Genomic DNA, 12,423 nt, shown 5'->3' on the forward strand with positions numbered 1-12,423 from the left:
ACAGAGGCTACTATAATGTTCTGTAAGACAGTTTGCTCTTAACATCTGGGTTTTACTGGAATATTTAGCATATTGTTACAATATTCAATAGCAATAGTATGCCTAACATTTCAAATGCTATTCACACTTTTCAATTCATTCAACTCAACATTTAAAGAGTGGCTACAAAAACTCTATGCAAGGTCCTGTCTTCTAGAAACTTACTTCTACCTGATGAAACAAACATTTAGAAAGATAATGGGAGGGGTGCCTGGGTGGCTCAGTCAGTTGAACATCCAACTTTGGCTCAGGTCACGATCTCGCGTTCATGGGTTCGAGCCCTGCACTGGGCTCTGTGCTGACAGCTCAGAGCCTGGAGCCTGCTTTGGATTCTGTGTCTCCCTCTCTCTCTGCCCCCACCCCTGCTCGCACTTTGTCTCTCTGTGTGTCCCAAAAAACAAAAACAAAACAACACAAAAAGTTTAAAAAAAAATTTTTTTTTTAAAGATAACAGAGTGTCACTGATAAACTTAGCAAAAGACCTGTAATCAACATACTTGGTTTGTCCTATTCCATTGATATCCCTGGTAAATACAAATAGAGATATAAACAGGATCACCATAGGCACATACAGAAAGAAGCAGTGGTACCCAACCTGGGGCAATTTTGTCCCCGTGGGGCATTTAGTAATGTCGGAAGACATTTTCGTTTTTTCACAACTGGAGGTAAGTCGGTGCTACTGCCAGCTAGTGGATAGAAGCCAGGAATACTGATGAATAAACCTACACTACACAGGGCAGCTCCCCAACAAAGATAATTATCTGGCCCCAAATGCCTATAGTGTTGTGGCTAAGAAATTTAGATCTATAAAAGGGAAGAAGAAACATTATAAAATAATGGGTGGGAGGAGGGGTGCTAACCTTCATCACTCCCCACATTCTTTCCTTGGATAATCTGCTTTTATATATTCACATATAAATCTTGATAAACGCTCAGACTTCACTTCTGAGATTTAGACTTCTATTTACCTGTCACATTTTATGTTTGAGTTTCTATTAGGCATCTCAAACTCAATACACACCAAACAATTCATTGTCTCCTTCTGTAAATTTAATCCAACTTCTGTATTCTCTATCTCAATGGCTGGTTTATCAACCACCCACTTGAAAACAGGAATTCCTTGAAAACAGGAATTATCCATGACTGCTACCATTCTTTCAATTAAAAAAACTAAGTATTTTTCAAATAAGTATCTGCTACTGTTTATTACTAATTCTATTCCCTAGTTTAGGCCCTCACCATCTTTTTCCTAAATTCTAACAGCCTTCTAACTGGCTGATTTACTTGTCTTAATTTATCCACCACAAATCCAGCCTCCACCCATCAATAAGAGTAATCTACCCCAAAAGAAATCCAACTGTGTCACCTTCTTGTTTAAAATTTTCCTTTATTTAAAAAAGTTTTTTTTTAATGTGTATTTATTTTTGAGAGAGAGAGGGAAAAACAGAGCACGAGCAGTGGAGGGTCAGAGAGAGGAGACACAGACTCCAAAGCAGGCTCCAGGCTCTGAGCTGTCAGCACAGAGCCCGAGGTAGGGCTCGAACCCATGAACCAATGAGATCATGACCTGAGTTGAAGTCGAACACTCAATCGACTGAGCCACCCAGGTGCCCCTCATTTAAAATTTTCAATGGCTTTTTATCACATAGGAATAAGTATTGGTTCCATAAAATGATATGGAAGGCTCCGTATTCTAGATCCACCATTAGCCAGCCCTCGTAGAAAGTGGAGCCTACAGGTTCTGGTTCCATAATTATCTAGGCCAGCAGACAGGTCCGCAGGCTCTTGTGGCAGGGAGGGAATCCCAAAACTCTTTCATAGGGTTTATAAGATCAAAGTTATTTTCAAAATAATACCTTAACATTTATGTTCCTTTCTCATTATGTAGACATTTACACTAATGACACATACAAAAGAAATGGTGGATAAAAGTGCTGGTACCTCAGTTCCAAACAAGGGAGTGGTACCAAAATGTACTAACAGTCATTGTGCTCTTTACCACCATGCGATCACAGGAAAAAAAAAAAAAAAAGTGGGAAAGGGGCTAAATTATAATTTTACTAACTTTCAACCTTTCTGAGTGTGGCCTTTTTAATGTTTTTTGTGATGAAATGGGAAGGACACAAGAAGCACTTCTACGGCATACCAAAGCATAATGGTTGTCTCAAAGCAAAGCACTTGTGAATCCGAGTTGTGAGCTGAAGTAGCCACTTTCTTCATGAAATACCATTTTACTTGAAAGAATGAAAGACAAACCACAGTTACAGACTTGAGTTTTTGCCAGATATTTTCATGAAAATTAAAGGAAGGAAACCTGTCACATCAAGGGAAAAAATGACAATATTTGTCAGCAATGATAAAGTCTGAGCTTTCAAGCTAGTATAAAAATTTTGGAAAACTTGCACCTGCCCTTGTGATCTTGACAGCTTCCCAATACTCCTTTCTGAGAGATTGGAGGCAATATTAACACATGTGATTTGTTGATCCTGTACTGTGAAATGTGCTTACATTTAGAAAATTGCCATAATTTAGTGAACCCATGTTTTCCAAAGGACAAATGTATTACAATTTGTGCGTAGGTACAAAAAAATCATTCAAGTACAAGACCAATAGGCTGAGTGTAACAGAGTACAAAAACTTCATTAATTTTGTTTCAGATTTCACCTTGCAACTACCTTTAAGAAACTACCACTTGCTTAGTTTGGGTATAGTAGCAAAGACTAATATCCACAATTATCTAAGATTACTGCTATCACAGTACTCCTCCTTTTACCAACGATGTATAGAGTGAGGTTAGATTTTCTTCATTTACTTCAAACAAAATAACACATGGCAGCAGATACAATACTCCAGCTATCTTCTATTAAAGCATTAGAGAGATACACAAAAATGCCAAACATGCCCCTCCTTTAATATTTTTAATTTGTTTTGTAAAGTTGCTATTTTTCACAGAATTGCTTTTTATGTGAGCATGTGATGGGTATATTACGATTTTCAAGTGAATTAATGAACAAGGTCTTCATTTTTATCAACTGAATTTCTAATATGATTTGTAGAGTTTACTTAAACAATAATAATTTTTTATATTATTATTTCTATAACAAGAGCTCCTGAGATACTGAATAATTTTTAAGGGTATAAAGGGGTTGAGAAAAAGTTAACAGAATTTCTGGAGCAAGTGAGTATGCAGTTCAGTCTACTTTCTACCTATTCAAACAATATGTGGAAATTCTTATTTTCTTTTCTATACAGAATCATGTATCTCTTTCTATCCCAGCCCTTGGCAGCATTCCTATTATCTAATGAATACAAGAATTCAATGACTACCATGAATACATTGATTCAGTGAGTGAATCACTGAACAAAATCAGTGAAAGAAACAATAAACCAGTATATGAAAATGTAAGAAAATGGACAGAAATCAACACTTCCTACTTTCCTTCAAAGTGTTCTGTCACTTACTACATTTAAAGGTACTATATATATTTTGTTGATCACGATCAGTGCTATTAAACTACAACTACAGTTTCTTGGCACCTTAGACCATGTGCATTATTTAGCATTTGTGTCAAACACCTAGTCCAAGAACATGGATTCTCTGAACATAACACACTCAACAACTAATCTCAGTTAACCCTGAATATCTAAATTGCTTAAAAAGCTGGTGTTCTAAAGAAAAAAGGAGACAAGCGAAAAAAGACTTTTAGGAAATAAACTAAGTTACCTGAGAGAAGTGGGCAGGGGGTAGGTAAAATAGATGAAGGGATTTAAGAGTACAGTTATCGTGATGAGCATTGAGTAATGTACAGAATTGTTGAATACATCTGAAACTACTATAATACTGTATGTTAAGTATATTGAAATTTTTTTTTAAAAGTTGGTGTTCAGGACAGCACATGCCTCCTTCAAATAAAATACCATTTAATTTAATTTATTTATTTTTTAAATTTCTTTATTTTGAGAGGAGGGGGACAGGTAGAGAGAGAAGGAGAGAAAGAATCCCAAGCAGACTTCACACAGCCAGCACAGAGTCCAACACGGGGCTCAATCCCACGAACCGTGAAATCATGACCTGAGCCAAAACCTAGAGTCGGAAGTTCAACTGACTGAGCCACCCAGGCACCCCCCCCCCCACAAAGAAAATACCATTTTAACTGCTTGGTGTGATTAGAAATCTAAATTCTGACTAGAAACATTTCCAGCAGTAACTCTTTTTAAGTATAGTATATAGGCAGCACATTTCTATTTTTTGCTAAGAGCCACAGCAACCAAAGATAAATGAAATGCCCAAAGAATGCCAAGACTGTATTAGTTATTAACTTCAATATCTACTACCTCCTAGCCTTGAGTCAACTGAAAACAAGTAAACAACAATATTTCCTTCAATTTCTTTGGGTCAACAGAGAAGCTACAGAAGCTAGAAAAAAAGAGCTAGTTAACCTATCCTCAATTAAACAAAATAAACTATGAGACCAGTTATAACTCTCACCCAAACTACACTTATCCAATGCAGTAATTATGAGAAATTGCTTTTTCACTTACTTTTGCCACACTTTCTCTCCCAGGTGTACACTTTTGTAATGAACAGTGAGATGATCCCTACGACCAAAACATTTTCCACATTCTTCACACTGATGAGCCTTCTCACCTTAAAGACCCAAATAGTTTGATTATAATATGCACTTCAGTGTTCCCCCCAGAAACAGATGATCAAACAACAGGATAATATGATAGGAAATCAACCAGAAAAGTAAAGCCACCCTTTATTCTGGGCTATCTGCTTTATATTCCTTACTAAAGTACCTTTCTTCAATGAATCTATGCTTTTTTTCACGGATGTGAACCCTTTTCCCAACCTGGAGAAGGAATGAATAGCCTTTTTGCTGAAGACTTCAAATCTTACCTCTCAATGTAACGGAGCAAGATAAATGAAATGACTTCAAAACTCAGGAATTTTTTAGGAATATATAAGTCTAGATGTCAAACACTTCAAATGAAAACACACTGAATCAAGATAAGGCTGTTTTACTGTTTATAAAAAGGACCTGAACATTTTCAGATTTTTGTACTTTTTTAAAAAAATATTTTTCATCTGTGGGGATTTCACACATTTGCAATGAGCTAAAATGCAAATATGAAGGAAAATTCTAGATGAGTCCCATTTCTCATCTCTAATATTCAGTTATAAAGGCTTGCACTTTAAAAATCACTCTTAACTTAATCCAGTATGCAATTAAGGCATGTGATCTCTAGAATTAGGAGTTAGAATCTTCCTCCTAAAAATGAAAATGCATAATTCCAGTGAAAAAGTCATCAAACTGTTAGCATCTCTTAAAAGTTGATAACAGTTGATAACAACTGCAACTTGTAACCTCATTGGGATTTTTTTTTTAATTTTTTTTTTTTAACGTTTATTTTTGAGACAGAGAGACAGAGCATGAACGGGGGAGGATCAGAGACAGAGGGAGACGCAGAATCTGAAACAGGCTCCAGGCTCTGAGCTGTCAGCACAGAGCCCGACGCGGGGCTCGAACTCACGAGCAGTAGATCATGACCTGAGCCGAAGTCAGACGTTTAACAGACCGAGCCACCCAGGTGCCCCTGATTGGGATCATTTAAGAAAGTAATTACATGTGTTGCATACTTCATATTTAGATTGTTTAAAATAATAATAAGCACCTGTTCTACTGTGCTTATAGAGATGGCTCTTTCCAATTATTGTACTCACAGAGTTGGCTCTCTTAGCTCTTTCTGAACATCAATCAGAGAAGAAAATATGAAAGAAAGCCCCAGAATATAAAAATTATAAATACAGTATAAAGATCTGAAATTGATCAGGACTATTAAGGTACTCTTTTCCAAAGACAGGGTTTCAAAAATTCACTATTACATTAATGTTAACACCCAATTATAATCATTTCTCTTCAACCATCTGTTTTGCTAACTTCTTTCAAATCCAATAAAAATGAAAAATGTTATCTTGGCATCTCTCTTTATAGAAATGCCAATACCAATTATTGCACATATCCACATAATATGCATTGTGCAAATTTTGAGAACTTGATTAAAACAAATTTCAAAATATAGTCTGTAGGCATAAAAGGCAACTGGATTATTAAAATTGCAGTGAACAAAAACATGTCATAAAATTATGTCCCTTTCAGATGTTTTAAAAGAAAGTTTTCAGAACCAGCATTATTGATGGGGTGACCAGCATATATATTACTAAAACTATTAAAATTATAGCCAACATAAACGTGATGTAGTATGTCCTATTCAGGTGCTTTTTTAAAGGATTTTGTAACCATCATTACAAAATACACCTTACCCGAATGTATTTTTTTGTGCTTTGTAAGGTGGTCGTGACGAATAAATGTTTTCCCGCATTCGTCACACTCATATCGTTTATCATCATGATGTACTCGTAAATGAAGTCTATAAAGAAAAAAATTGAAGAGCATAAAAGCTGGTGCCACCAAAGGGAAAATCTTGATTAAGTAAGGGAAATTGGGCTGTTTACTCAGCCACCCTCATACATTATGTGCTCTACATCTATGACGTTCCGTCTTTCCCACTCTTTTCACTACCTTACTCCAGGGTTGCTACTCACCTCTTTCACAAAAGCACTTCAACGTGTGCATATACACTATGTCTGGATGGCATTCCTTCCTGACTTTTTAGAATGTACTAAATGTCTAGGGTTGTTATCTGTCTGCTGGTGGAGTTTCAGAGATAGCAAAAGTAGGAATGAGTCGGAAGGAATTAGACAAATAAGGTAAGTGACTTAAACATATGATACATGTATGGAAACCAATTTGACAATAAATTTCATGAAAAAAAAAAAGAAAAAAACATATGATACAGCAAATAATTAAGAATCCTGTCCTGGATGATGGATACCACTTCTAAATTGATGTATGAGAATTAAGTAAATTTTATAAGTAATCAACTTGCTGACAGTTACATTTGCTACTTTTCTTCACACTAACCAAAGTCCGGTTCGTTTTATAGTCACCCAAAGACAGATTATAAAGGTTTAAACTATTCAAATTCATTTAACTTGAATTATTCGTATCCCCATAATCCTCCATCTATATATACCCTAGTGAAATGAATAGCTTTCCCATTCAAGTTGCCGAAACACGATGTGAGGGCGATCTGGCTGCGACATCTGTCACCCCACTGATCGCCAGGGTTGATTCGGCTGATCTGCCTGGCCAGGCGGGTGTCCCCTTCCTCCCTCACTGCTCCATGTGCGTCTCTCCCGAAGCTGCGCGATCAGTCGAAGAGGACGACCTTCCCCGATAGAGGAGGACCGTTCTTCGGTCAAGGGTATACAAGTAGCTGCGCTCCCCTGCTAGAACCTCCAAACAAGCTCTCAAGTTGCCAAAACAGGTGTTGATTCCATAACTATAACCAGCAAAATTGACTGAACTACATCTAAAGGGGGCACATTCTGTTTAAAATGAAAAAGAGGTAAATAATAAATGGAAGTATAAAAATTAAAGCCTTATGATTAAAAATCTTAGGAACATTAATAAAAATTTAAAATGTACATATATCTCACAGTAGGTAGTCACCTATTATTTATTCAGGAAAAAGCCAACTTTTCACAAACTGCAAATGTGGTCAGGAATTCAGCTATAAAAACAATTATACAGGTTACAAATAATACACAAAAGACTTTCCAAAACTGATAATCCTACAGTTTTCAATTTTGCCATATTTCACACCATTTCTTTGATAGCCAAGAGTGACAAAATGCATTGAGATTAGAACATCAGAGCTTTAATGAATTTAATTCAAAGATTAAGTAATGAAATAAACATTTAAATGACAGCGACTCAGACAGTAAAGCATCTCGCAAACTTGGTGATGAAGAAATTATTTAATATTTTGTACTACAGAATGAAAACAATATTAAAAGCTGTAAGGTAGAGGGAAAAGTTTGTAAGTAGAGTTTTTTGCATAATTTTGTTTACCACGAGTACTAGAAAATGTTTTAATTCACCAATGAACTAATGCAGTGATAAGAAAATAGAGAATTAAAAGAGACATAATTTATCTTACTTAATACAGAGAAAAAATGGCTTGACTTACCTGTATGAACTTCCATGACGAAAACTTTGTCCACAAATACTACAAAGATGAGGTTTTTCTCCACTATGGATTCTCAAATGTTCTTTCAAAGTAGTCCTGTATTTTAAAAATACACATTTATCTTAAGTTTTTTTAACACCAATATTTATATTAAACATAGATTTCTAGAAAGCTTACTAGAAAGATGTTCAAGCTAAAGATATATGGCAATTCTCCCTTTCTCCAACAGTATTTTTGCTTTTTATTGAATTAGTCTCACGAACACATAATCATGCTTGTTTTGTCTCTCTTCTTTAAAAAAAAAAAATTAACTTTGCCTTCCTTTGCCATTGGTTTGCTCAAAGATTTAACTATATAGCTTAAGCAACTTTCAAGAAGTAGAATGGAAAATGCTCAACTGTCACTACTAAATTAAGTAAAACTGATGTGAATTTTAGTGGAGAGAATTTAATAATATAGAAGGAATCCAGTTTATCAGTACTATTCCTTTCAAATTGTGCTCAGTATCTATTAAAAGAACGTTTTAAGCCAAGGAAATCTTCACAGGTGTTTGTGACTTCCAGATGCCAATGTGAAGAAGGGAAATAATATAAAGAAGACAATTATTGCCAGTTCTAAAGCCTCCAGCCCTACTGACACGATATGGGTTTGTTAAAATAAAAAACAGAGACCAGCCTTGAAAATTCCCTGAGCAGACAAAACTAGTTTAGTCATAAAAACAAAGCCTAATGTAGCTTATTTTGCAAGGATAACTTGACCTGGCTCATTTGTTAATGCCTCATCTATGCCAGTAGATGGTGCTCTTCTACAAGGCCCAGCAACACTTGACCCCGGGGCTTGCAGGTGTACCCAGCTTTGGGGAAAACATTCCTAAAACTATCCTCACACCCCTATGTATTAAGTAATTGAAAGTAAAAAGATGGAAGGTTGTTTTAGTTTTTGGTTTGTCTGCTTTTTGTTTTTATAGAAAGACCTTTAAGATAAAAATAATATATAAGGCATAAAATAAAGTATAATTTACCAGTCTATAAATACAAGTTTTCATATAAATATAGCATACTGATTTTCCTATTTTACCATGATATCAGTTTGTTATTTTAAGAAAGTGGCATTTCTAATGTTTTTAAATTATGGAACTTTTATATGCTGAAGGATATAAAATATGAATAGTGTTTAAAGAACAGTATTATTACATCTACATGCAGAGTAAGACATAGAATATTGCTATACCTTAGAATGCCTCCACGTTACTCTGTTCTCTCAGGGATAACCACGTATGTCAACCATTCCCGCTCTTCTTTGTTTTACTACCTAGTAGTATATATCACTAAACAATATACTGTATATTTTTGAAAAACTGAGTAGCAAGTACAAATCTAGTAATATTGCCACTATTAGTTAAAGGGCCCACGAGATAAAATGAATAGGGTCTCTGTATCAAAGTCTGGCTGTAGCTTGCTTGAGCACTAGCAAAAGCCCTTTCCAGCATGTCAGTGGGTAAAGTCATGAATAAATACCGGAAAACGTAAGGTTCACCACAATCAGGGCATCTGACAATCTAGAGTGGATCAAGTACGAGAAGTCTGACAGAAATACATACAGTCAAAGTAAATAGGCTACTGTATACACTTTGCTTCCAAACTTACTATGAACTATCTCTAATTCCCATGGACAGGTCAAAAAAACATTTCTGTGAAATCAAACAAATATCCTCAGTCAAATCAAGCAGCAAGGTGTAAATATAATCATAGGAACTTCACTGGCATACACGTGCCATACAGTGGCAGAGTATAGATAAGAATTTGAATCAGAATCAGGGAGAAGGAGATGGGGAGTTGCTACTCAATAGGTATGAAGTTTCAGTTATGCAAGATGAGTAAATTCTAGAGGTCTGCCGCACAACATCGTGCCTACAGTTAACAATACTGTATCATGCACTTAAACACTTATTAAGAGGGTAGATCTCATGTTAAAAGTTCTTACCACATTAAATTAAAAGAAAAATATTTTGGGTTGGACCTGCTCTAGCATTCTGACTCCCAGTTCTTAAAAGAGGAAACATGCTATCAGGGATCTCAGCAATGACCAGCCCCAACGTGTCATGGGTCACTACTACCACTAGTGTGGGCTAACTACCCATTGCACACACATGTTGCACAACTGACAACTTGGAAACCTCATTCACCATCCTCCTATGAATTCCTGTTGCCTCCCCCCAGTATTAGAATTCCTATTTCCCGTAGCCCTCATCTTCCTCTTCATCAGTTTACCTTCTCATTCTGGTGAAGCATACCTTTTAGTTGCTTCATGAGAAAGAGTACATCAAAGACTACCTTTTTGGTATCGTGAAAAATGTCTTTATGATCCTTAGGTCTGATTGTTAGTTTAACTAAGAACTGAATTCTAAGCTGGAAATACTTTTCTTTCAGAATTTTGAAAGTACAACTGCATCATCTTATTTCTAGTGTTGCCGTTCAGAGAGAGGTCCAAGTACTTCTAATTCATAATTCAGCATATGTAACTTTTTTTCCCTGAAAATTAGAAGCATATAGAAGCTTCTCTTTGTCCCCAGTGTTCTGAAATATCACAGCAATATATCTTGGAGTAGGTTTATTTTCATCTAATGTCCTAAGCATTTGATGAGTAATTTCAGTCTGGCAACTCATGTGCTTCAGTTCTGGGAAATTATTTTGAATTATTCAGTGATGATTTTTTTTTCCCTTGCTATTTTCGCTGTTCGTTCTTTCTTTCTAGATCTCTTGACTGGTTCCCTAATGCTCTAATCCTTATTTTACATTTCTGTATCTTTTTGCTCTACCTTTTGGGAGATTCCCTCAACTTCATTCTTCAATCCTTCCATTAGGCTGTTTATTTTGTCTATCATACTTTGAATGTGATTTGTTATGTGACTCTTTTATATAGCATCCTGTTCTTGCGTAATGGATTCTTTATCTTCAACTTTATCTTCAATGGAATATCCATAACAGTTGTTTATCTTCTTTTTTTTGGAAGTTTTCATCTTTCTGGATAATCTGTTTCCTTCAAGTTTTTTTTTCCCCTTCCTGATTGTGTTGGAATCTAGCTTTTACATTAAAGGTTTTCTTTCTCTGTTTTTTAATTCTTCTATCTGTCCATGATTAAGTGTGGTAGACTAAAAAGTGGATGGGATGGTCAAAGAGCATGAGGGGGCCCTGATGACTTCACAGCAGGTGATCTAGGTGTACTATTTGTTAGGGAATATATTTGCACTTTGGTTGTTCAGATTTTCAGAGAATTGTTTTCTAACTACTGCTGGGGGAATAAAATCTAAAACCCAAGAGGTCAGAAGGGATAAGGCCTGGGGCTCACTGCTTCCAGAATTCAGAAAGCATTCATCATAGGACAACATGGTATAGTCCAGTCCAGATATCTGCTGAATTGGGAGAGGGGTCGGTGCCCACCGGCAATGACCTGTGTGGGTGTCAGAAGAAAATCCAAAGAATAGAACTTCTAAAGAAGTTTTTACTCCAGTGCTCCTTGTTCTGCCTCCCCTTCACTCTAGTTCCAGAGGCATCTGATACTGCCTACTCCTATTCCTTCTGTGGATTCTCTGATGTAAACTATGTTCTCAATTTCTCCATCACCACCTTGGGATTTGTGTTTCTTAGACCTGCTAAGTCAGTTACCACTGATTCATCTGCTTTCCAGTTTCCAAATCTGTGTTGTTCTTGTCATCTTTCTGTTCTCCCTGTCTCTGTAGCTTACTATCTTTTAAATCAGTCAATCAATAACTTTTAATGTAGTTTTATTAGAGTTCCAGAAAGAAATAAAATGTGACCTGTGTTAAATTCACTATCTAAACCTGAAAATCCTGATTTCATATCATCTTCTATAACATTTTATACAATTTCTTCGCATATCCTTAAATTTCAAATTAAAGCATAAATTCAAATATCTCACATCTGGCATTACCCTAATCCTTCTAAACTATATTTGTTAATTATTTGTATATAACAGTACCAGGGTTTTTCTGGGTGCGTAGATAATTCCTCACCTTTCTCGTACTGATTTTCCACAGATAAAGCAAGTCCATTTTCTCTTTCCACCATGGGTACATTCTATATGGCGTTTCAAATTTCCAGTGTCATTAAACTGGCGACCACATATATCACATGGAAAAGGACCTACAAAGGAAAGAAAGTGTACATTTAAAGTTTAAAGAATCGATACTAAGTTAAATTTAATGGGCATGTTGTCAATGTATACCTACCACTGTAAGTACATATATTATAACACAATAAAGTT

General features: G+C 35.8%; 1 protein-coding gene across 1 annotated transcript in view; it reads right to left on the reverse strand.

Annotated features, from left to right (window-relative positions):
• ZBTB41 (zinc finger and BTB domain containing 41) overlaps positions 1 to 12,423 on the reverse strand; it is a 46,943-nt gene that overhangs the window by 17,707 nt on the left and 16,813 nt on the right. The window contains exons 6-9 of the mRNA XM_049634296.1: positions 12,173 to 12,302; positions 8,140 to 8,235; positions 6,368 to 6,474; positions 4,582 to 4,687 (exon numbers count right to left, since the gene is read on the reverse strand). Of these exons, the coding sequence (XP_049490253.1) occupies positions 4,582 to 4,687; positions 6,368 to 6,474; positions 8,140 to 8,235; positions 12,173 to 12,302 (439 nt within the window). The remainder of the gene's footprint in view (positions 1 to 4,581; positions 4,688 to 6,367; positions 6,475 to 8,139; positions 8,236 to 12,172; positions 12,303 to 12,423) is intronic.

This window comes from Panthera uncia, chromosome F1, assembly GCF_023721935.1.
Source record: "Panthera uncia isolate 11264 chromosome F1, Puncia_PCG_1.0, whole genome shotgun sequence".
Lineage (NCBI taxonomy): Eukaryota > Metazoa > Chordata > Mammalia > Carnivora > Felidae > Panthera > Panthera uncia.